This window comes from Lycorma delicatula, chromosome 7, assembly GCF_047948215.1.
Source record: "Lycorma delicatula isolate Av1 chromosome 7, ASM4794821v1, whole genome shotgun sequence".
In the NCBI taxonomy this organism is placed as follows: Eukaryota; Metazoa; Arthropoda; class Insecta; order Hemiptera; family Fulgoridae; genus Lycorma; species Lycorma delicatula.
The window spans coordinates 89,856,467-89,883,216 of record NC_134461.1 but is presented as its reverse complement, the minus strand read 5'-3'; the positions used below and the strand labels follow the sequence as shown (position 1 = coordinate 89,883,216).

At 28.1% G+C, this 26,750-nt stretch overlaps 1 protein-coding gene and 1 long non-coding RNA gene across 4 annotated transcripts in view; one reads left to right on the top strand and one right to left on the bottom strand.

Moving 5' to 3' along the window:
- LOC142327507 (organic cation transporter protein) overlaps nt 1-22,257 on the bottom strand; it is a 48,626-nt gene extending 26,369 nt beyond the window's left edge. For 2 of the 3 annotated variants that reach the window (XM_075370629.1, XM_075370631.1), the window contains exons 1-3: nt 12,916-13,161; nt 8,517-8,691; nt 4,485-4,746 (exon numbers count right to left, since the gene is read on the bottom strand). In XM_075370629.1, the coding sequence (XP_075226744.1) occupies nt 4,485-4,746; nt 8,517-8,659 (405 nt within the window). In that variant the 5' untranslated portion in view covers nt 8,660-8,691; nt 12,916-13,161. Of the gene's footprint in view, nt 1-4,484; nt 4,747-8,516; nt 8,692-12,915; nt 13,162-22,135 lie in introns of those variants that run through there. The other variant, XM_075370630.1, reaches the window with a different exon arrangement.
- The window catches only part of LOC142327509 (uncharacterized), a 39,610-nt gene that overhangs the window by 4,156 nt on the left and 8,704 nt on the right, over nt 1-26,750 (top strand). The window lies entirely within an intron of this gene.

Here is a 26,750-nt window from a genome sequence, read left to right as displayed (position 1 = left end):
ATGGGTGTTTTAGTGGGGTGAGTTCTTTCGTGATGCCCATATATAAATTTGGGTTATAATTATGTCCAGTTTCTAAAATGTATTTAAGATCCATAAGATCCCTTTTGAATTATGTTAATACTTCTACATATAAATTAAGTAAATTTTTATCTAATAAATTAAGAGTATATTAAAATTGAGAATAAATAAAGTTTAAAGAATAGTTACAAAGTAATCATATTATAAACTTAAGTAATACAACCGAATTTATAACACTGGATACAAAAGACATGTATACAAAAACAGACACTAATAAAACCATAAATATAATTAATAATACTCTAACCAAATTAAAAATAGATAAAAATATAATTTATGAAATAATTAAAATATTAGAATTTTGTATTAAATATAACTATTTTAAATTTAGATATTATAAACAAGAAAAGGGTCTTAGTATGGGATCTCCACTTTCTGCTATTTTAGCCGATATCTTTATGAATGAACTAGAAAACACCCTGATATTCAATATTATTAATAAGCATCAAATTATTTTATATAAAAGGTATGTGGATAATATTTTGTTAATATAAAACCAACAATTTAACAATGAAGAAATGCAATAATTAAAGAAATGAATGCTTTAAATAATTATATTAAATTCACTTTAAAAGATAAAATAATAGCAGCATTGATTACTGGGAGATAAAATTTTTCTTAAAAATCTGATCACTAATAAAATCAATATAGACGTTTATAAAAAGCCACCCAAACAGAATACTGTAATACATTTCAAATCTTTTCATCCTTGGAGTCAAAAATGACTCCTTTAATTCATTAATTTACAGAGCGTTAAAACACTTAAAATATAACAATATAAAATTAAATAATGAAATAAATAGTATTATTATATCATAATAATATTATAATATATAAATAATAATATAGCTTTGAATAATGGATATGATTTAAATTAATAAATAAATTATACACAAGAAAAAAAATATATATACATTAAGGATAAAATAAAGCTAATGAATAATAATATAATAAATGAGTCCACTAAAATTAAATAAAATATAAATTTTAATAAATTTAATAAAATATTTAAAACTTTTGAATTAAAAACAGCGTATACAACAAATAATAAAATACATAAATAATGAAGATCCTGTTATATAATTATGATAATAATTATAATTTAGAAAAACAAGGAGTGTATAGTTTTAATTGCGAAAACTGTGACTTAAAATATATTGAAATGACAAATCGTTAATTTGCCATAAGAATTAAAGAACAAATTAATTGTATAATTAAGAATAATTAAGAAAAATCTAATTTCACCAAACATATTTTAGAAACTGGACATAATTATAATCCTAATGAATATATTAAAATATTAGAATACACTAATAATTATTATAAAATCGGCATATTAGAAAAATTTCATATGTATTTGAATAATAGTAAATTATTGAAAGAACAAGTCAGAGATTCAATAATGACATCCTATATAAACAAATTATATAATAATTATTAATAGGTTGGTACTATTTCATTTATATTTCATAATAGTCGTAAACATCTTATGGACATGATGTTACATTCTTATTGACGTATAATTTTTTTTTTTTTTTGACAATCGACTATTATGAACATAACAATTTTAATTTAAAATAATTATTCATAGAGAAGTTATACATATGAATTTTGAATTAGCATCTTCTATGAAATCCCTGATGATGGAGTAGTGACTCCAAAAGTATTAGGACATCTGTATTGAAAATTATTATAATTGGAAACTTTAATTTATACAAAAAGAATTTAGCTCCACCAAGGAATCAGCCTTCGACTACTTTCAAGGTGAGACAGTGAACGGAAAATGGACAAGAAGCCTGTAGCTTAGGTAGAAAATAGAAATAAAATTATTGGAAAAAGAAGATCTGCGAAAAACAAAAATGGAGCCCCTGAAAGCACGGAGGCCTGTAGAGGAGAAAGATTCTTGACTTTGATGCACTCTTGACTGCACCATTAGAGTCAGTATCATCTGATTCTGGTATCAAGGGATCCTCCATGGTTTACTACAGAGGATCAGATGATTCCATCTGCGAGGATTTAGATACCTTAGAATTTGACACAGAGGTCTTTAGGAAGATGGAAAAGAGAAGCAAAAAGGATGGCCAAAGGTGAAGCCTAGGCGATATAACAAAATTATGATTTTTTAATATTCATATGATATTGTTACAGCATTTGATGATTCTGCAACATTTCATTAAAAATGGTTTATGTGTTTTAACTTTTTTTATTTGATGTGGAAAGGGAGTAATGACGTGAAAATAATAATAATATACAAAAATAATAATGTATAAAAAATATACAAGAGAATTATATATATAAATATATTTAATGTTTCATGAAATATAAGCCACAAAAACATAGAAATTACATAAGTTAAATCTAGCATATTAATTTCTAGTAATCAATTTTTGCGGTATCCTACAACTTCAGCTGGTACTGAATTCTCTAACTACATTAAAATATGTTCTTTTAATAATTTGACATTAAATTCTAAATTGAACAGAACAGAACACTGAACAGAAAACAATTTAGAATAATATGTATATATTAAAAGAATGTATTTTTTGTAGTTAAAAAATTCAATACAAATTGAAGATACCAGATACCAAGAAAACTGATTATTGGAAATTAGTATGATAAGTTTAACTTATTTAATTACTTTGTTTTGGTTGTTTATAGTTCATATAATATTAAATCTTATTAACACGTGATCAATATGTTAATGAACTGTTTGAATTCTGGAAAAAAAAAAAAAAATATATATATTTATATATATATATGTATAGACATATTATAATTTTACTATAATGAATATCTTCAATTCAAAACCACACATTTTTTTTTAGTCTGGTGACAAAGTAATTTGCTAACCTTCCTCAGACAACACTTGTTTACTTCAACTTAGCAATATTATCAGGAAGCAAATTGTAAAACTTTGAACCAAGTGATACTGAAGTATTTTTAAAAAAACTAGTAATATAGTATTTAGGAAGTATAATAATACTTTAATTGCACACAAAGTAATTTAAGGGTTAAACTTCAAAGTGGGTATGAACTGGTAATATATTGGCTTAAGTCTAATTATACTGGTTAATAATTTTTTGAATAAAGTGTTATAACCTGTTCACATAGATTTTCATAATAAATATACTACAATTAATATTTCTTTCAAATAATGTAATTAGAATATTAAACCATACCAGTAACTAGTTTATAATTAATATCTCTAGAGAAATAATTTTGAGAATATTAAATAGCAATCCACAATTTAAAACATCTACGTATTTTTATAATTAAGAATTATACTTTCAAACGTAGTTACTTTATCAGTAAGATATTTACATTCGAAAAGTATAATAAAATATTGTAATTATGTTGTAAATTAAAATCAAGATTAATTCAGAACAATAAAGTATGAGCATGTTCTTTCCTTTGTTATAATGAACATTTTCAGTTTTGTAATTTAAAAAAAATGCATACATACTTGTGTGTGTGTGTTTGAGCATGCACATATGTGCGTGCATGGGTTTTTTTATAACTAAATAAATAACTGTAGTATTGCTTAAATTTTAACAAACTGATGTGAACAACAATTGTACACTTGACTACTTAAGAAAATAATTTAGCTAAATTTGAGCAAAAGTCATCAGTGTTCTCGCAAAAAAATTCAGATCTATGAATAATAAATTAATTATAAAGTAATGTTTTACAGAAACACTGCATAATAACATTTCAATTTTTTGTGTAAGACATTAAGAAATCCTAATTAATTTTTTTTTTTTTTTCATTATTACAGTTAATTGTAGAAATAAGAAATCTGTCTTTACCTAATGGGCATTTTGACTAATTTTGCTTTTTTGCCATCTATGGGCAAGGAAAAAAGTTTCCATGTAACTCTTAAGTAGGAATCAGTTGTTCCTTTGTCTACCAGAGGTGGAAATAGACTGTAGTTGGTGCAATTCTGATAATACTATTCCAGAGAATATACCAACAGGAGTGAGTGAAAGAGATTACAGAAGAGGAATGATCAACCTTAAAGATTCTCTAGGAAATCAGGATGGATCCATAATATTGCTTATTTTATTTATTTAGTATGTAAAATTAAACTACCTCAATAAAAGATGAGAAAGATATGATATTTTCATAGAAAAAATTGGTAAATAAATTTAATAATGAACTGGAGGAAATGTCATATACTGGTTTGACATTTAAAAGAAATGTACTTATAATAAGGTATATCAATATTTATTTAAAAATGGTCTGTACTTGATAGAAAATTAATTTATTATGAAAGAGGGTTTGGTTTAATCAATCAGTTTTGTGGTGGCATTTGTAAGAGTTACCTAAATTTATAAACATATTTTACTGACTCTGATGTGTATAATTAAATATAAATAATTTTAGTGTTTAAAACATCTGTTTCCTACCTCAGTAACAATTGTATTTTCATCTCCTTTGAAAACCCATGAATCGCATTGAATATTTTGTTCTTTATTAAAAGAATATGGAAAACAGACATTTAAATGAGTTTGTTGCGTGAAATTTGATGAATAATAAGAAGATATAATTGGTTTATATCGTAAGCACTGTTCTAGAGTACCATCACTGTTGAATGGTAGAGCCTCTGACAACCATGGCTTATCAAATTCAATATTTTTTGTTTCATCTTCACATTCTGGAACTTTACACCTGGAAATTTATAAATAACAGAAATTAACAAATAAAAAAAAATTAATTATTTGTACTTTAGTACTATAACAAATTCTTAAATAGCTTTCATGAGAATAATTCAGACAAAAAAAAAGCATCAAGATTCTCCCTATTTAATGCAACATCTTTTCTAATATCTGAATCCTTTCTGTAGGGTGAATCTTTCCTGGTTTACTTGTCCTCACATGTATTTGCAGATTTGTTATTGTCTTGCACTCTCTAAAACTACTACAATGGTAATTATCGTTACTACTATTATTATTATTAATTCTGACTAAAATATTATAAACTTATAAAAGCAGTCTTAGAAAAAAATGGAAGAGAATGTTTTTAATGAGATGTTTTAATGAGTGATGATTATTACTGTTATGCATTAAACACCTTAACTAAAAGTAATCTGTAGAGAATTTGAAACATCAAAATGACAGAAATCGAAAAGTTAAAAGTATTTAGAATCAAAATTTTTTAATAAAATCTTTTAATTGGATAAGTGAAGGTTTTCATAGTTATAATTATTTGCTCAACTTTCAACTTTTTAATTGGTTGATGATTGTTCTTCACTTTTGAACAACTTGAACATAATTTTCCTACTGATGAAAATTCATGAATTTTTGGAATTTGTATAAGAAACTGAAAAGGAAAAAAGCAGATGATCATAAGTACATCAGATGATTAGTATTTGTTTCATTAGTATTAGTTAGATCATTAGCTTTTTGAAAGTATTATCTACAAACTAAATGAATTATGATCTCAAGCAGATAAATTCTTTATTTAAATTGATGTCTTGTCTATTTTTATAAATAGGCTCACATATAAATATAAATGATGCATATAAAAGGGTTAAATTGTTTTATACTCATGAGCCCAGACTCATAAAAAGTAGTTATGAAATTAAGTACAGATTAAATAAGTGCAAAATTAATACATTTCTTAATCAGTACTACTTTTTAAAGTTAATAAAATTTGTTTACTTTTTTATTCAAATACATTTACATTAATCTATCAGCATGATGAAACATGGTAACACATGATTTAAAATACTAAAAATTATCAATATCTGAAAACAGCTTTTATAAAGAACATTAAAAAACATTAATCAATTTAAGAATGATTTGACATACTTACATCCTTTGATATAATCAACCACATTATTGTAACTTCAAAAAACCATGAACATACTATAAGAATCATTAAAAGCATTACACAAGCAGAATATGTTCTCATACATTACATAAGTCATAACAAAAACAATACTACTTCACACCCAAACATAAATACTAAATTCAACAAAGCTTGCCAATAAGTTCACTTTTTTCTGCCTTCTGGCTGAAATATTTTTATGCTTTAAAAATATTCACATATTACAAAATGGGATACATGCAATATTTAGGTATTATCTAAAAACTCATACCCTTAAAATTAACACTTTTACAGTAAATCTTACAAATATTTTACTTTCATCAAACAAAAAAACATCCCTTGACAAAGACATAAAACACAATTTATATTACAAGCAAAACAAAATACTTCCAGAAGTAGTTAGTGAAACAAAAAAAAAAAAAACAAAAAAAAAACTAGGATTAGAGCACCAAGTTAATTATGACATGTCTTAAACAACACAGTAACAATTTGCAACAGCTCAAATGACTGAAATTTCATAGCTGATACACAAAAACAGTCATCACCCTAAAAGGAGAGCAGACATACAAAACATTACATAGATATTCTTTTTCTTTGTTGTTTTATAGATGTTTCTCTCTCCAAGTATACCATTACTAACTCTCATTTCTTGGTTGCGTTAAAGACAAATGATTTCACCATTTGATTCCATGAATCCAACAACTGTTGGATATTTTTAATTAATTCTTTAAATTAGTATTTCAACCTTGGCCGAACTACACTTTATTTTTACAAAGATGAGATGGCTGAAATGATATGAGAATAATTGAAGACACTTAGGGAATTGCATCATTGACTATGATTAAAAACCAGCATATCTGGTTTCTAGATACACCGTCATTTCATCCATCACATAATCTATAAAAATTATTGTATTTTACTTATATAGTATTCTTTTTCCTTTTATTTGTAATTCATTCCTTCCAGGTAACTACGTTTAACAAGGTTATAGATAATAATTTTTTGTAGACTTCTTTTGGTTTCAAAACCTATCTCAGTTTTCCACTGCCCTTCTGACATTTATACATTTTTCTTTGTGTCACTTTTTATAGCTTTTACTAAACTTGAAGTAATAGTTTTTCCTTTTTTCCCTAAATCAGTGATTCCCAAAATGTGCACTGTGGTGCCCTGGGAAGCCGCAGCCTCTTCACAGGTTTGCCGCAAAATATTGTAAAAGCTTCATAATTAATTGAACCAAGACATTTATAATTGTTAATTTAATTTTAATAAATTTAAAAAAATAATGAAGATACATGAGTTTTATTTATTTTTATCTCGTACTTACAAGTAATCATTCTTTACTTAGGGTAGGACGCCATGGAAAAATTTTAATTGAAAAAGGGTGCTGCAACTTGGAAAACTTTGGAACCATTGCCCTAAACTATTGATTTCTTGACTGTATCATAACTATTTTCTGTATTTATGCACATAAAGATCAGTATCTTATAAATCTATATTTGTTATATATTCAAATGATTATTTTTTTTTAAATTACTTCAATTTTTTGTTGTTTAAGTCATTAGTTTGTTATCTAGTTTGATGTAATTTTCCATTCCTTTTTATTTTACACCAATCTTTTAACTTCTACATTTTTACTGTGGCCTGTAACTCTCAATTATCTGTTAGGTATATGTGCAAGTGAGTAAGATATAATGTAGAATACAAACATTTCTTTGTAGGTTCTGTTTTTTTATTTTGTAATATGCCTTTCTTGGCCTTTTAATTTTATTTTTTAGATGGTCAATCATGGGACACTTCAATAGCTACTTTTTTACTTATTTATATTTTTATGTTTGATGTAATATGGTCATTAGTGACCATATCATTCAAAAAAACAGTAAAACCATTTGATCCAAATGGTTTTACTGTTAAAACAGTAAAACCATAAAAATATTCATATATTAAAATGTATTAATACATATATATGTATTAATATTCATATATAAAACATGAATATCAAGATATTCATGTTTTTTTATACATTAGCTCATATTTCCCTATAGCTCATATAAGCCTTAGTTTTCTTTAAACACTTTCTAAATCTTTCTTGTGTCATAATAATTAATAATCAATTGGATATTTTTCTCTTTTCATTCATGATACCTATATATCTTCTTCTTTTATGATTTTCCTGTGTTTCATATTGACAGTTAAACCTTATAACTTTTATTAACTCTCAATTATCTGTTAGGTATATGTGCAAGTGAGTAAGATATAATGTAGAATACAAACATTTCTTTGTAGGTTCTGTTTTTTTATTTTGTAATATGCCTTTCTTGGCCTTTTAATTTTATTTTTTAGATGGTCAATCATGGGACACTTTAATAGCTACTTTTTTACTTATTTATATTTTTATGTTTGATGTAATATGGTCATTAGTCAAAAAGTACTAGCACCACACAATTATCAAATCAAACAGAAACTGAATTTGACATTATTTAACTTTCTCTCTGAGATATTTCAGGTGTTGTATCACCACATATCCATGTTCATATATACATATCAATGCCCATCTATGAATAATCATTTTATGTATTTATGTAATAAATAACTATGTGTTTTATACATACCTGTACACTGGATTTCCAGTTGTAAAAATGTACGCAACGGTTTGGTAAGATGAAAATAGTATAGGAACTGATAATAACAGGTATTGTTGTATTTGGTATCGACCAAATTGTCCAGTTTGATCAAATATATCATCTACATCCATTGTATGTAAACTTGTGTGTTTTACATTCACTTCTGAAATAAAAATTAAAACTAATTGTACTTTAATTTTATGCAGTTCTCTGTAATAAAAATAACTAACAGTATTTAAAATCTTATGTACAAAATTAATTAAATGTGGTTCTCTGCGAGATTTAATGAGCCTCCTCTCTTTAGAAGTCTGTAGATCTCTGACCCCTTACAATTAATAAAAAACTGAAATACTGTATTCTTTTAAGAATTTTTTATGTTTAATAACAGAAAAAACAAGTGATAATATCTGGTTTTTTTAAGTGAATAAACATTTGTTCTTTTCCGCTCACATCAGATTCTTTTGCTTTAGCGCCCCTTCATCTAATAAGAATTGAAATAAAGTGATATTAATATTTGAACCATCCATTTTCAAAATGTATTCTACTTTCAGAGATAACTAAAAACTCAGTAATTTCAAAGAGCTTGAACCCCTTATCATCAGAATTCAACAACTTCCTTCAATTAACATAAGTTTTAACATCAAGATATTCAAACTGCCCTTTTTAAAAAATTATTGTTTTTGGTGATCAGTATAAAATTCAGTGATTATGATGTTCAAATATCCTTATAAATTTGGCTTCTTTAAACATCATTCATTAATAATAAAATAAAAATATTTCTGCACTTCCTTTTTTCCAAAATCATTATGCTTCTGGGATAAATAAAAAATATAACTATGTCATTGAATTTTGAGCCTCTAGGTTTCCTAATCCCATTCAGTTATGGCATAATTTCAATCAGCCCCCTTTAAAGGTGCTTTCAGTAATTTAAAATATTGAGATTTAAACTTTCCCTTTACAAAAATTGTTCTGCTTTCAGGGGGTGTGAATGACAGAGAAGGGAGTTGCAGAGGTTCCACATCCCTTCAATTAATAAAATGTGATAGGTTTCAACTATTATAAAATTTTATAAATTGTTGCAAAATATTGAGTAGATTAATGCTAAAAAAAATATTTGCAGATAAAACTAAACTTTTGTGAACATTTTTTCATAATATAGAAATATTTAACCAAACAAACCCTTTATTTTGGAATTTTAAATAAAACCTGTTGAACATTTTTAATTTTGACTGAGGAACCTCTTCTATGCAAAATAGAAGTAAATGAAAGTGTTATTTTTTTATGTACCTATTGTATGAAATATTGTTTTTAGAAATAATATTTAATATTACAGGTACTGTTGATTTAAAGATCATACTGGTACTGATATTGGGCACAACCACTAGCAATGTTTCAAACTATAAACATAAATTTAACAATGTATTTAATTAAAAACAGGATTTAATTAACTTGTAATTCAGATTTCAATAAATTGTTCATGTTCCACAAAATACTGTTTGGAAACAATAATTAGATAAATTCTAATTACAAAAGTCTCTTAGGTCATACAAATAGAATGTAGTGTGGACTTGGAAAGGGATGAGTTTTGAGAAATTTGGAGTTTTGTGCCAATGTGCTTACAGTATATGTTGTAAGTATTGACTGGTTGCTTATTGAATGATAAAGTTAAAGTAAAAATAGTTTTCAAAACTTTAATGCAACCTTATAAAACAAGCTGTAATTAAGTACAATATTACAATAATTAAGTAACAATACAGTTACTATACAGTAACAATACAGTAATTAAGTAGTAACAGTACAATATTATGATGTAATTAAGAAAAATAAAATAGAACTTTTTGTTAACAAAGTACGTTAGGTTAAGTTCTATCTTTGCCAATTTTTATATTACAATATAAATGATAAAGAAAATTTAATAATTACTGAACACAAAATTCTTGATTAAAATAAAAATAATGTATCACAAAATGTAGTTAAATAAAATTAAAAAAAGGAAAAACGCTTGAAAAATAAATGTACGTTTGTCTACAAAATTACAAATTAATTTTATTGGATCAACAACATCCCAACCCTGTAGGGGAAGACACCTACCTGCCTTATGATGTTTTAGGTCGTCACCCCCCACCCCATTCCTAGCCCTGATGGGCTTTAACGGGAGTTGCCTTTCTTTCGCGTTCTAACTTTTTATATCTCATAGTAATAAGCCAGGCCTTGTTGGGATGCCACTGATGTAAATGCCTCAGTAGAAACATTTACATCCAGAGGCCTACAGCCTTTGCTGTAGGCCTCATGGATGAACTACAAATAAAATTCTTACTACAGTAAGCTGTAAGCATTGGTTTGAAAGTCTGACTTTTATTGATATATATTTTTCGGTATGCTGTAAGAGCTATGCAAACTAAAAACCAGCAGTGCAAACATTTCTACTAATAGCGTATTTTGTGAAATTTTAGCATTTCTGCGCTTTCTCCCTTTTTATATATGGCTCACCAATATGGACAATATATTCAAAATTAAGTTTTTAACAATTTTTTTAAATATAAAGGGAAGTTTAATATTAAGTATTAAACATTTTTTTGAACTTATCTTTTTTTAATTATTGGATTTCATTTAACATATATAATTCCTTCTTAAATTATTAACTCTTAAAAGTTAGTGAAAAAATTCTATTTTCTGGTAAAAACACAAGTCAATTTTTCTGTACTCAATAAAACAAAGAAAAAGTTTATAAAAAGTTAATACATTATTTTCTATCTCAAATTATGCTTAAGTTAGTGGGTATCATCTGAAACTGATTTTTACAAAATAAACAATCTATCAACTTGACAATAGACTCAATTTAGTTGTCAATAATGGCCATTTTGATTTTTCTTGATTCTGGAGGCTTATTAAAAAAAGTTTTTATTAAACTCATTTTTGAAATCAATGTAAAAGATTATACTATTATAAATATATGAAATTTTTCCAAACTAATCACAATCAATTTAATTGCAAATTATTGTTTTATTTTTCATAAGGAGATTTTTATAACTTAATATATAATCTGATAATAATTAATTATAATAAGGAAGTAATTGCAACTCAGAATATGTAGTAGTTACAATTTAGTTATATCATAATTAATTCATACTTGATTGTGTTATCTGTATTTGTTGTTATTTTTCTTTAATTTAGCTGGGCTGAACTATTATTAATTCTAAACTAAATTTACACATCATTGTAAGCCTAACAATGTAGTAGTAATAATAATGTTATAAACAGCAAGAATAATAAATGGAGATTCTCCATTTATAAAAATGGATATATATAAATGAATAATAAATATAAAATATAGTATATATTTTTAGTTAAAAAATTGTATGACTAAACATAAATTTCTTTCTCTCTGAATATATATATGTAGAATTAATAAAATATTATTAACTAACAAAAAACAAATTATATTAATGACTGCTAGTTAAGATATAATCTGAGTTTCTCCCAACCCTCTATGTAATGTTATGTAATTTTTTTTCAGTCAAATGTTATCAACATTCCACAAATATGGTCAAACTATAAATTATATAATAATTGTTTTTAGGTATTATCATAAGAATTCTTGCTCGTTTATTTTTAAATACAAAAAAGCAATTAAATTTGGAATTAGCTAAACAAATAAAAAGTTAATAAAATCAGTCAAGAAACTGAATAATGTTCAACAAATGGCAGAAAAATGTTCATTATTAATTTTACATACTAATTATTGTTTTTATTTTTTATTTATAAAATATCTTTATTTATTTATTCTTTTTGCTACTACCAACATTTGTTTGGATGTAAAACAAAATGTAAATTCCATTTAAAAACTTTAGAGATGTTAGGAAACACTATTGCACTATGGAGATGATAAGATTTCAGGATTAAATTACTCGATTCTTCTCTTTTATATCTTTTCTATCATGTGTTGTTCTCATAACTTTAGTTTGTTTAGTTTGCTTTTTTTTCGCAACAGTTGTTCTTAATATCCACCAAGTATATAAGGATTTTAACATATTTAGTAAAGTTTTTATGTTTCTAGCAAATTTAGCATTTATATGATACACTGCATCTATCTACAATAAACATACTAACATATAAATTATTTTCATATATACAAAAAATTATTTAGATACACTGAGTGATTAATAGTGGTGTCAATAAAAATTACTGATAAGTTACCTAAAAATCCCAAAAGTTCAATACTGAAATAAAGTTGAAAATTAAAAGTAATGCAGAGAAATTAAATTCAGAAATCTTTTAATAAACTTGTTAGATTTTTAACAAAATATGTGAACATTTATATTTTTACAAATAAATAACAGACTGATTAAAAATAAAATTTATTTACAAAAAGAAATGATTAATTTACCTTTTTTGTTTGTTAATATGATGTAAATTATTATTACTATTTATCAAATAGAAGAAAGTGTTAGTTGATGTATAACTGCCAAGCATAGTAATATCACTAAAAATTAACTGAGTAGGCATTTTGTTGAATAAAACACACACACACACACACACATCAAACATGTGTTTAACATACACACGGGCATCAAATAACTTGTAACGATATCAAATTGTTTTTTATATTGGTTTCTTTTTATATACAAAAATTTGTTTATGGCAGTGTTTTGTTCCATTACGATATTTAATTATTTATAGATGCAGTTGATTGTTTAATGTGAGTTAAAAAAAAAATTAGAAAAGAATGCAATGATAAAACATTACAGATCATTTAACAAATTATTTCTTCATTATGTAATCTTTGTAAAATTTGTAAGTGTTTAAAAAAACTTTTATATATTTTTAAAACAGTTATTTTAGAAAATTATATGATTTTACATTTATTATGGTTGTGGGACATTCTTCTTTTTTGTTAAGACACTTGCAACCAGATAATACATAAAAAATATTTAAAAAAGAATAGAAACATTTTAAGTAAAAAACAAACAATTTTTCACACCAGTTTTGATGTGCTCCATTGTAACATAAAAACTGAATTACTCTCAATAAATTTCATTTAGTTTCTCCTAATAACAAAAAAAAAGAAAAAACTATGTTGACAACAATGTAATTATTGCAGTTGTCTTTTAGTTATATCATTTAACATCATTTGACCTGTTAGGTCATTTTATAGCTGCAGTTTATTTTAACTTCTATAGTACCATCAAGATGTTCTGGCATTTGATATTTTAATTTTGTAATTTATTCATTCATAATGTTTTACCATAGGGCAGGTCCAGTTACAGCTGCTGTCTACCTTGTTCTATCCTTTGCTAACCTCTTTGTTTCTGCATATTTTCCCTTTTCCATAATCTCAACCATCATTTAAAAGCTCTTCCTTTCTTTCCTTTCCTTCCATTTACCAAGCTTTCTACTGCATTCACTAACAAACACCTTCTTCTCATACAATGTCCTAGCCATTTCCTTTTCCTATATTCAATTACATTTAGCATTTTCCTGTTCTCTCTGATTCTTCTTAATATTTCTTCATTTGTTACATGGTTCTGCCATCTGACATTTATCATTCTGCACCGCACTCACATTTCAAAAGCCTCAATACATTTTCTGTCTGTGATTCTCATTGTCCATATTTCAGCTTCATAGAGCAACACACTCCAAAAAAACATTTCATTTATCTCTTCCTTAATGCTAAGTTTAACTTTTCCACACAGCAATCTTCCTATTATCCTTCTTATTAAATGCCTGCTTACTTCTTGATATTTTTGTTTTAATTTCTACTGTGCAAGTCCCTAAGTACTGAAATTCCTTCACCTGCTCTAAAACTACATTTCCTATCTTAATCTCAATCCTCTCCTCATTTCCACCTAATACCATACATTTTGTCTTTTTTTTGTTTATCCTCATACCCTGACTTTCGCAAGCTTCATTTAAGTCATCAAGCATTTCATTCAATTTACTTGGGCTCTCCGCCAATACTGCCATAATCAGCAAAATGTATACATCTATTCTTCTTCCTCTAATCTTTATTCCTTTTTTCCTATTCAGACAGAATTTAATTATTTCTTCCAAAGATATACTAAACAGTGTTGATGACATGTAGGATCCCTGCCTCACTTTCTTTCTAATCCCTATTCTTCCTTTCATTTTGTCTACAACCCTCACTTTTATTCTCTGATTATAGTACAGCTTTTTTAATAGGTGGCTCTCTTTCCAGTCAACTGCCTTCTTTTCCAAAATTATTAGTAATCTATTCCATCTAACTCTGTCAAATGCCTTTCTTAGGTCAACAAATGCACATACACTCTCCATTTCCTTTCCATGTTTCTCTCACTTATTACCCTTAGCATCTCTGTTCTAACACCTCTTCTAAATTCATATTGTTCTTCCTCAATACTGTCATCCAATTTATTGTATATCCTCTTATTTAGAACCCTTAATAATACCTTAGCTGCTTATGATATTAGGCTAATCTGTTCTATGTTCTAGGCATTTCTTTGTATTTTCTTTCTTTTCTATTGATACCAATACCATATCCCAGAAGTTCTCCAGCCACTTTCCTTCTTCAAGTATACCATTGCACAGATCAAGTAATAACAATTCTCCTGTGTTTCCTAGTGCTGTGATCAGTTCGAATGGTATTTCACAACATCCCTCAGCTTTTCCTTTTATCATCATTTTAATTGCCTCATTTATTTCACTTTTTAATATACTGTATCCTTTTTGATCTTCATCAAAAACTTGATCTTCAAGACTGTACTCTTCTTTCACTCCCATATCTGTTTCTCTTGGCTTTTCTCCTAATGCATGTAAACCTGCAAAATATTCTTTCAATCTCCTTTTTATTTCCTCCTTCTCATTAAGTGTTGCTGTTGCCTCTGTGACCTCTATATGGTCTGACTCTATTTGATACCATTTTATTCCCTTGTTTCTCTTCTAAAAACTATTCCTGATGTTTTTTTATACATTAGCTCATATTTCCCTATAGCTCATATAAGCCTTAGCTTTCTTTAAACACTTTCTAAATCTTTCTTGTGTCATAATAATTAATAATCAATTGGATATTTTTCTCTTTTCATTCATGATACCTATATATCTTCTTCTTTTATGATTTTCAAATAGGTTGTTTCCCAGCACTAATTTGTTCTCCATGCAGAATCTAATCAGTCTTTCTCTTCTATTTCTAATTCCTTGACAATATTTTTGCCTTGTTTGTTTTCCCTTCCCTCTCTCACCACAGCATTTACCTAGTATCACTACATATACCCCCTTTTTTTCTTTCCCAGTTAACTCTTCTATCTTTTCATAACATTGAATTACTTCCTCATCTGTGTGCTGAGTGGTTGAAATGTATACTTGAATTATTACAATATCTTTATCTTCTCCCTTTATCATCATCATCATCACCCTTTCATCAACATACTTAACCGTTCATACTTTTTTCCTACCAGTTTCGTATTTATCAGTATGCCTTCTTTCTTTTTTGTTTAACCTCCAGAACCACCATCAGGCATTACTTCAGAGGGTGATATGTATGAATGTAAATGAAGTGTAGTCTTGTACAGTCTCAGGTCGACCATTCCTGAGATGTGTGGTTATTACTACCACACCTATCTGCCCCTGAAAAGTAAAACTGGAAATTCCCATTTGATATCTCTCCACTTCCTTTCCATCTCACTTCATTCATACTGAGTATGTCTAAGTTATTTTTGACTATCTCATTCTTTGCATTCTCAAGTTATCCACTTTTAGTAATGTTAATACATTTCATGTTCCAGTTCTTAATGGTTTTTTATCTTTCTTTTTGATGTTTTTTGTCTTTCCTCTATAAATTTTCTTTGTCTGTCCTTCCCTAGAACTTCCCCATATGCATAAAACCCTCCTCCCAAAGATCCAGTTGAGGGTGCTTTACTTCCACTCTGGTTACTTTTGCAGTAAGTTCCATAACATACCATGAGCTACTAAGGATTTCTCATGGAACTTTAATGCAGTGGTTTTCTTCTACATCCTAATGTCATTGACCATATGGTTCTTCTGTTATCAAGAGCAATTTGTTATTCCCAGAACAGTAGAGAGCCCTGTCAAAATCTGTTAATAGCCAGGTTTTTTAGAATAACATTAATTGTCTTGCTGCCCACAGACAAGAATTAGAGATGTTTATCTTCACAGAATCGTTGGATATTGTTCTGCTCTGTGAAATTCACTTAACCGATTGAAACTACCTTTGTCTTAGGGGTTACTCTATATATACAATCCTCAATACAGTAACCATCTGGACAGTAAGGCACATGGAGGCACTGCGCTGTTTATAAGCAATATGATAAACATCTATCCTGATCCCGTAGGGGAAGACTCCCACCTTGTGATGATTCCGAGCACCACACCACCCCCTAACCCTGATGGGCTTTACCAGAGGTCATCTTCAAAACCTCAACACCTGAATACATATTTCAGTTAGAGAGAGTGGCCTCTATCAGGATGCCACCGATGCAGAAGCCTCAAGATACATTCCCATCAAAGTATTTACCAACCTAAATCATCTGACGAAAAATAACATTCAACCAATTTATTTATTATCAAAGCTCTGATAACGAATAGCAAAAAAGCTTGTAAATGAAAACATAATCTTATACACTCAAAAATTATTTGAACATCACAATTTTAACCTGCTTTCCTAAAATTTTGCCTATCACGAACCGCAAACAAACGTAATCGCCAAGATTCGCCTACTTTGATGGTAAACCACCCAAACGAGTCCCTAGCCACTCGGATTACTAATCTAAACTATACCCCCTTCGAGATTATCTCGAGGTCCAAAAGTCTCAAAAATTACTTGACACAGATCCAAACCCAAACCAATGTCATCAAGCTCTCGAACCAACTCTGTACACTTTAACTTGTATTTCAAGCAGACATACAGCATGTGATATGCATCATCATTAACAAAACATTGAGGACATTGACACGAGTTAGTTAAGCAAAATCGAGCCAGCCTGTTTCGAAACGCACCATGCTTCGAAAGGAACTGAGTTACATATTGATTCGGGGACCACGAAGCGAATTTCAGCGCCCTCACGTCTAGAAAGAATCAATGAGTATAACGCCTATGTGCCGTCTCATCCCAACTATCTGCCATAAATTAAAACCTTCCTTCTCAATTTCTCTAATACGCTGCGCAGTCAGTTCTTCCGACCTTTTCGCAGCATAACGATCCGACGCCAGAACATCAATTGGCTTTACACCCGCGATTACAAAAACTGCCTCACCTGAGATAGTTCTATAGCCCCCAGTTACAATTAGTAACAGGAGGCGGAGGCGCTGAGCCCTCAACAGAATATTACGGCAAGTTTTTACCCCATTCTGTTCGCCCAAACTGGTGCTGCATATAGCATAATAGCCTCGCATACACCTTTATATAAGATTATCATTGGTTTTAAATTTAATCCGCAATCGGAATGGACTACCCTATGAATGTCGGAAAAGGCATCACACGTCTTCTTTGCGACACTATGAAAGTGCTTCTTAAATTGAAATTCTCATCAAGTAGCACTCCTAAATACTTTTGCAACGAAACATACTGAATAGGATGGCCCATCCGTCATAAAAACACGAACACGCCGAGTCACAGCCAAACGGCCTTTCATCAGCATCATGGTGGTCTTCTTAGTGCTAAATACCATTTTGTGCTGATCACTTCAAACCTTTATTGTCCTACATGCTTGCGTACCCAGAATTCAACCTTATTCCGCGAATCTCCTTTCACCAGGAGAAGCCTATCATCTGCATAAGCAATGACATGACTCCGCTGGGCAACCTCATAAGAGAATCAAACTCCTAAACCCAAAGCAGAGAGTCCAGCACGCTACCTTGGGGACATCACTTAGATAACGTTCTTTTCATTTCTATGCCATCATCACGGAGTACTACTGTACTGTTAAAAAGTAACTTTGTAGCACCCCAATTTCTTAACAAGTACACGCCTGACGATGCAATTGATACAAGGCCGAGGGCAACCACAAGTTGTTAAATGCATCAGATATATACAAGAATATACAGTAAATATACAAAGTTAGGGCTGGTCACTATATCCATAATTTTCAAAATTGGCTCTTCCGTTCCCTTCCCTGGATGGAAGTTGCATTGATTCTTCATCAGAAGTTTGTGCGAGATCAACCTTTCATTAACCCGTAAATATATCATCTTTTCAAATACCTTACCAAGCACTGGCAGAAGCACAGAGGCCTGTATGATGAAGTCACGGCCAACCCCTTAAGAGTAACTCGCAAAGAATAACCTGTTCAGAACTCTCATGAAAACAGTATTGGTAGCACCTAACCAGCGAACAAGAGTTTCATAGTGTACCATCGTACCCTGAGGCCTTATGTCTTGCAAAGTTGAAAATAATCTTGATCTGCCAGGGATGCCACCACACATATTAAAATTGAAAATAGGTGTGCCAATTATCTTGTTGCGGAATATTAATCAGCCAAAACTCTGCAACGGCACGCGACTTGCAGTTAAAAAATTGATGAATAACGTAGTGGAAGCGACGATTTTAACGGGGCCTTTCAAAGGTGAAGATGTCCTCATTCCTCGAATACCCATGATCCCGACCGATACACCATTTCAATTTAAAAAATTGCAATTCCCAATTCGATTGGCATTTGCAATCACAATCAATAAAGCTCAAGGTCAATCTTTAGAATTGTGTGGTTTAGATTTAGATGCGAATTGCTTCTCACATGGACAACTGTATGTTGCGTGTTCCCGAGTCGGCAAACCAGATAGCCTTTATATCTACGCAGACAGTGGAAAAACAAAAAAATATTGTATATCCACAAGTATTGCAAAATTAAACTTGTATGAAACGTATGCTTTGTTTTGTTTTTCATTTCTCATCCATGCAGCCACAGCGAAGCGTGGCACATTGTGGTTGCTTTTTTACAGGGTACAGCTAGCTGTACCCTGTAAAATATATTTAAACAAATTAAAACTATCTGAAAGTTGTCACCTAATATTTTATTTAATTAAATACTTCATAACGATGTTTAGTCCTTTATTTCATACCTTGTTTTCTTTTTTTAGTTTGATTTATTGCAGTTTTTTTAGTTAAATTTATTTATTTTTTGGCAGTCGTGTTTTTCAATTTTTATAATACATTTTTATTTTTAAATTGGAAAATATTTTAAATTCGTTGATAACAAAAAGATTCGATTTTCAATATCTTGTGATCTCAGTAAAGCATTTAATTTACTCCATCTTTACTAATGAAAAAACTTAGTATCTATGTTATCAGAAGAGCTGCTTACAATTGGTTAGTAAACAGGTACTTACTATCCGTAAACAGGTAATTGAAATTTAATCTTTTGTTAAGAATGCACATGTAAAATTAATTTTTTTTCAACCAGTTGTAAAACACAGAGTTACTCATCAAGTGTTTTTGGTCCATTACTTTTTTTATTATTTATTAATGACCTGCCTAAAAATCTTGAGCCATTCATTGTAACCCTTTTTGCAGATGACGCAAGTGAGTTTTCTGTAGATTAATTACTTAAAAGGAATTGAAAATTGTATGATAGTGGCTGAAAAAATTATTCTTCCCTGAATGAATTGTAACCATCTAACTTTAAATATGTATTAAACCTTTGCATTGTTTGTCTGAGGTAGTGTCATTTTTTAACATTTATTATGCCTACATGAGTATATTTTCTTATATTGTATGTCATCTCTGGAGCTATCTAAAAAGTCAGAACAAGTTTTTAAAATACAAAAATGTCTATCAGATCATTTAATAAGTAGCTTAACAGTGAAAAATCTTCCCACTAATTAATTTATAATACAATTAAAAATTTTTTTACAGAAACAGTATCAATTATTGGTTGATGAATTTTTAAATAAATATTAATTAAAAAAAACATAAAACTATTTATCTCCCACCCATTCAATGTGCATGTAATTATGTGTTCAAAATAATTTTCAGTCATGGCTTATGAGTTGTGAAATATTTTGTAGTAATCTTTTGCAATAATTTATCTGTTTACCGTAATATTATTTTGTGTGCTTGTATTTAAATAATTAATATGGATTTTAAACAAATCTATTTTTAGCTTAGGTAATTTGCTATTACATTTATAATTTATCTTACATTAACATAACTTATGTAGTATATTTGTTCTGATGAAGATAAAGATTTATTTATAATTTTTATTTTTTTGTAAATTTTCAGGAAAATTATTATTTGAAAAAAAATGTTATTTAAACATTTTATGAATCTATAATTAAAATTAATAATGATGTTAAAAAATTGTTAATTTATTTATAGTTATAAATGTTGTACAATTTCTCAGTTGTTATGATCATAGGATGTTTATAATAAATTTGATGAAAACCTAAAATATAATTTTATGTCAAAATGACTTACTTATGAACTGATTGTGTGGATATGTCCACAAAGGCACTACCACGGTTCTTACAATATAAATGAATCTGGTTATTTAAAAAAAATTTAAATTGATAGTGTTACAATTTAACAACCTTATCCTTCAACACATGTAATGCCTGAACTATTTGGTGTGAGTCATATTGTAGAATACCACTTGTATGTGTACAATCCTCTTATATTTCAAATTGCAGTTATTGTGTGCGGAACCTATAAATTTCCCATTAGTATGTCAATGGTGATGCACACACTTATAATTTAAATATAGTTTATTCAACTTATCTTTCACCATTTTGTTCAGAATTAAATTTTCTACAAGTTTTGTTTAAAAGTTTTATGTGTTTATTACCCATTTAACAAAATTATTGTAAATTAAATATAAAAAACAGAGTTTTTTACACCAATTTATTGGTTTTATCTCAGATTTCTCAAAAACTACTCAGATACAGTTCTGGGACATATTTTATTCAATTTTTCAGATCAAAAACCATATGAGATTCTGCTCCTTAATTAAATTCCTAAAATTTTCAGTACAACTTCATCACCAGGCTAGTTGAAACCTGAGTGAAATCTTTCACTACCTGTAACTTGCAAACAAAACTTTTTGGGACACGTTTATATAAACTTTTTCCACTTTTTTCACGAGTAGAATAGGTTATGAAAGTCCCAGAACTTCAAGATACATTCTGTATAGACTTTTGAAGTACTAAAATTCATCTAAGATAAACATTAACTAATACAAGAGGAACAAAGAAAAAGATTATTGTAAAAGGAAATTACTTCTTTTAACAATCCTCTGTAGACTGATTCCTTGCGCACTGCAGTATTTGATATTGGAATGTTGTGACTTCAACACAGTAATAGACAAAATAGTAAAGAATAAAGAAAAAATTTTCTTCACTTAAAAAAGAAAAAATATTCTGTATGTTATATGAGCCTCATGAATTTTATAATCTCATATGCCAAATAAGTTAGAATGGTTGGAAAAATTACTTACCATTTGGTTTGTAATTCTGCTTGATTGAAGGCAATTCATATTCTCAAATGCTGCAAGTAATTCTTACTACTTATATCATAAAACTGTTGTTTTTAGACATTATTAATTTTCTTTCATTGTCCCAATTTTATTAATGCATTTAAAAATATATTTATACTGCACATGCATATCTAAAACAAATTTTTAACTTACCACAAAGACAGATGTTAATGAAAAAATGCACCTTTTAATTTACAGATCATTTATTTGTTAGTTATTGTATGATGTACGAGATTATATAAAATATTGACTTTTGTTATAAATTCACTAAATTAAGAGAAAAAATAATAATGATGATAAACTTGTATTTAATAACTACTAATATGTAGTATTAAAAAACACTAGAATCTAAACAATAACATTGATAAAAGTTATATAAACACGGAAAATGTTTCTAGAAAAATTGTTATGTACATTAAAAAGGTTTTATTATTTATTACATAATGACAATTTGCCAGTATGTAATAATGAATTTGAATGATTTTTTATAGATTACATAGATTAAATATTATGATTAGTAAGAAAGATATAAACAAATATTCTTATCTTGATGAATAATATTTATATGTCAATATTAATGTTATTACTTCCAAACAATCTATTTTTCAGAATTTTAATATCGTAATTCTTATTTTAGGCATAATTATACCCTTCTTTTAATTCATTATTACGTTTGCTGTTTGTATTCATCTAACTCTCTGAAATATATTCATTATTTCTCTTTTTATTGTCTATTCAGTTAATTCTACACTCCTCTACTCATTTAATAGAAAGTTATGATTCATCTTATTTAACTAATTTAACTGATATGCATCAATATCTCAATATTCATTCCTAAATTTATTTTTGAATGAAAATTTTATTATTTCAGTTTTGATATTATTATCATTATTATTATTATTATTATTATTATTATTATTATTATTATTATTATTATTATTATTATTATTAATTAAACAGTAATAATGTTTATAATATATTGTATAATAATATATTAATTGTTAATAATAATAATTTGCTAATAATATATTTTCCATAAACAAAATCTTTCACCAGACATTGAAGGGTTTGATACATTAACCCTATTCTTTATTCATTATATTTTTTAACCTCAATATCTTATATCAAAAAATAAAATATCTAGTTTATTTCCTAAATCGTATTCTTTGCTGCATTTTTTATTCTCCACATTTCTTTCTCTTAATTTTGGTTGCCTTGGTACATGACTCACAAAATAATTTTTTTCAAAAAAATTCTGCCACTAACTATCTATTTTTCAATTATGTATTAATACTTTTTCATTTGTTCTCTATCATCCCACCAAATTTTCAACATTCTTTTTTTTTATTTCAGAAGCCTGTATTTTCTATTTTTCTGCTGTTTGTGTTAAAAATGAAAAATAAAATGCTACACTACAAAAAATTTAAATTTTTTGTTTCTTTATAGTTTCTTTAAATTTATGTTTATAGTTAGCAAAATTATGTATTGATAAACATTCTCTTGGCCCATACTACACTTTATTTCATCCTCCTTTTTTATTTTATTATCCAAGTAATAATATCTACAACAAATGGTAAGTTAGGTTCAAACTCCTACCTTAATACTTCATTTAATGTCATTTTGTCATATTATATTATGTTACTTTCTAATTGATTTTCCCCAGTGGTAATGATTTGTAATAGTAATTTTAATGAAACAATAATTCACAATATTAAGCATTTCTTACATATAGAAATTATTAATTTTCTGGAATAAGCTACTGCTAGCCAATGGACAAATTTTTAAAGGCTTCTTTTATTAATTTTCTTAATTGTAATTAGGATATTTATTTATCATTTCTATTAATTATAAAGAAAACTTTTGTCTGTACTGTGGTTTTTAGGGAAAATTATACAAATGTTTTATTTCAATTGATTTATTATCTTTAAATGATAGAAATTTTATTCCAGACTTGTTTGTTTTTTAGTTCTTGATAAAATGATAAATCTAAACATATATAGTGTCAAGAATAATCTTACGAATTATTGAACATAACATTTAACATACGATAAACCCCTTCTCTGTTTTAAAGTTTATTCCTTCATAGGCTATATAGAACATAAATTACCTTCTGAAACCCACAAATTCACTTTCTTTAGTGTCCCTTCATGGTTCCAAAGGTGGTATGATTAATAATATTTTGATAAAAATAAATCCAGATCATGATAGAATAATTTGTCACTTATCCACCAAACTTTAGAATCTCATTCTATTGGACCAGAATTGTAGCCACTAGGGTTGAAAAAATTTGTAATTCCCATGATTACATACAAATTCCCCCTCCCTGCTTGATAAATTCTGTAAAATTGAAAAATGTGATATTCCAGCTTTTCTTTTTTAAAATGTAGTTATATCTAAATGAAATAAAAATACCATGCAAAGAAAAAGAATTTTAAACAGCCTTGCCCCTTATGAGCCTTCCCAGCTTCCTAAACTAACAACTTGAAGCATTAAAACATTTGAACTTTCGCTGTTCTACCTTCAAAAAAATTGAAAATCACATAGATAAAGAATAATCTCATATCCTCTTGCTCTCACATTGCTCATGTCCTTTTGCCCTTCTCAGTTAAAAAAAATTGAATACTGCGGTATTGAAGGTTCTTTTTAAAAATATATTCTATCTTCAGGTAATTTAAGAAAAAAAAACAAATATTTAAAAAACTTAGATTTTTGTTTAAATATACGAGGTGTGGCTATTAAAAAACGAACTAATACTGCTGCAGAAGAACTGCGCATATCCAAATTCGTACGATCGGCAGCTGTGTAGCGTGTAGCCTTTTCTATCCATTGTTGCCACTTCAGTTTCTGTAGACATATTAGTCTGGCCATGGGCTTCGTTTGGATGACATCTGTTTTTTGGCCGAAAAAATGATTGTTTTATTAGAGCAAATAGAATTGTCGTGAAATTTCATATGAAACTAGGAAAAACCGCTACTGAAACATCTTTTATTAAAAAATGTAAATGACAATATATGTTTATCACGCGCACGGGTTTTTGAGTGGTTTAAGCGTTTCCAAGATGGCCGAGAAGACGTTGTAGATGAAGTTTGCCCGGGTCGCCCTTCCACGTCAAAAACGGTTAAAAATATTGAAAAAAGTTGTAATCTGATACAATCTGACTGTCGGTTAACTATTCTTGTATTTATTCAAGGTCCATGCTCAACTCCGTAAAAAAGTAAGAAAAAATACCCGAACTGTGAAAGAACAAGTAATGGGTTCTTCATTAGGACAGCGCACTGGCTCACACTGCATTGTCTGTCAAGATGTTTCTAGCCAAGTATAACATCCCAGTGTTAGACCATCTGCCTTATTCGCCTGACTTGGCACCATGTGACTTTTATCTGTTCCCCAAGGTCAAATCTGCATTAAAGGAACAAGATTTCAGACTCTGAAAGATGTGAAGGAAAAAGCAGCACGCGTTATAAAATAGCTCACAGAAGACTTCCAGCACTGTTTCGAACAATGGACCTCTAGATCATTTTAATTCAAAATTTAAAGGTTGTGGTATTCAAACCCTTCTTTTTCAAGATGTCATGTTTCTTTGTCTCAACAAAAAGTTTATGATAAGGTACTGAATGTTTGAGCTGCATTGCCTATCCAGACCTACGTATTCCTGCTTGTTAGATAATTTCACAAAGAATATAATGTATAATTATTTTGTGACGTACCTTCTAATACTAACAAAGGATTTTTAAAATTAAAAAGAGTGCTATCAGGTTAATGCTACAAATGCAAAATAAAACAGATTATTTTTTATTATTAAATTAACTGCCTGATTAATTCATCTTCAACTTTATCTTAAAAACCCCCATTGATGTTGAAATTTTGTAAGCCATCTGATGCTTAATAAATTTATTCCGTCATAATGGATTAATAATATACCTAAGTTTTTTTTAATGAAACGAGCAGATTCTCATAAACCTTTAATTTTAACACTGTTTACTGGACTAAAATATATGAACTATAGTCACAACTTTAAGAAAGGAGATTCCAACTCGCTGGACAGTTAGCATCCAATAGATTAGTAGTATAATTGGAATAGTATTAATTATTCTTGCATACCTAAGGTTTTTTTTAAAAAAATAGTATTTAATAAATTTATTGGCTACTTGGGTATTGACTACTTCTTAACATTCAAAAGGGGAATGCTGATGACATGTTTGATATGGTTATAACCTATCAATGACAGCAGGTCACATTTTTTTACTGTAGATATTTATTTGTGGTCTGTTGAATGCAACGTGATAGATGACTTAAAACGATCTTGAACAAATGGTTTGATGGTATTAAGTTAATGGATTATATTTAAATAATAGTAAGACGTAGGCGATTAATTTTTCACAGTTATTACCAGAGCAATGAAAAATGTTTCTTATCTTGGATTAAACATGAACCACTCTGTAAACTCTGTATGAGACGATATTTCATCTGTAATGAATAATTTATATAAGGACATATTATATTCCTCAGTTGAAATAAATTGATCCTTTTAAAAACGTTTTTACTTACTAAAAACTGAAAGTGTAATATGGTTATGTTTATCAGACTTCAAATTATGGTTTTATTCTCTGTGTCAAGAGTGTTGATTTGTATGTATTTTGTTCAAGAATGTTCAAGCTACACTAAATCTTCCCTACTATTCCTATGTTGCCCAGTTTTGAAGAAGAGTATAATACTTTCTGTTCCACGAATTTACTTATTTCTTTTCTTACATTTTGTAAGAGGAACC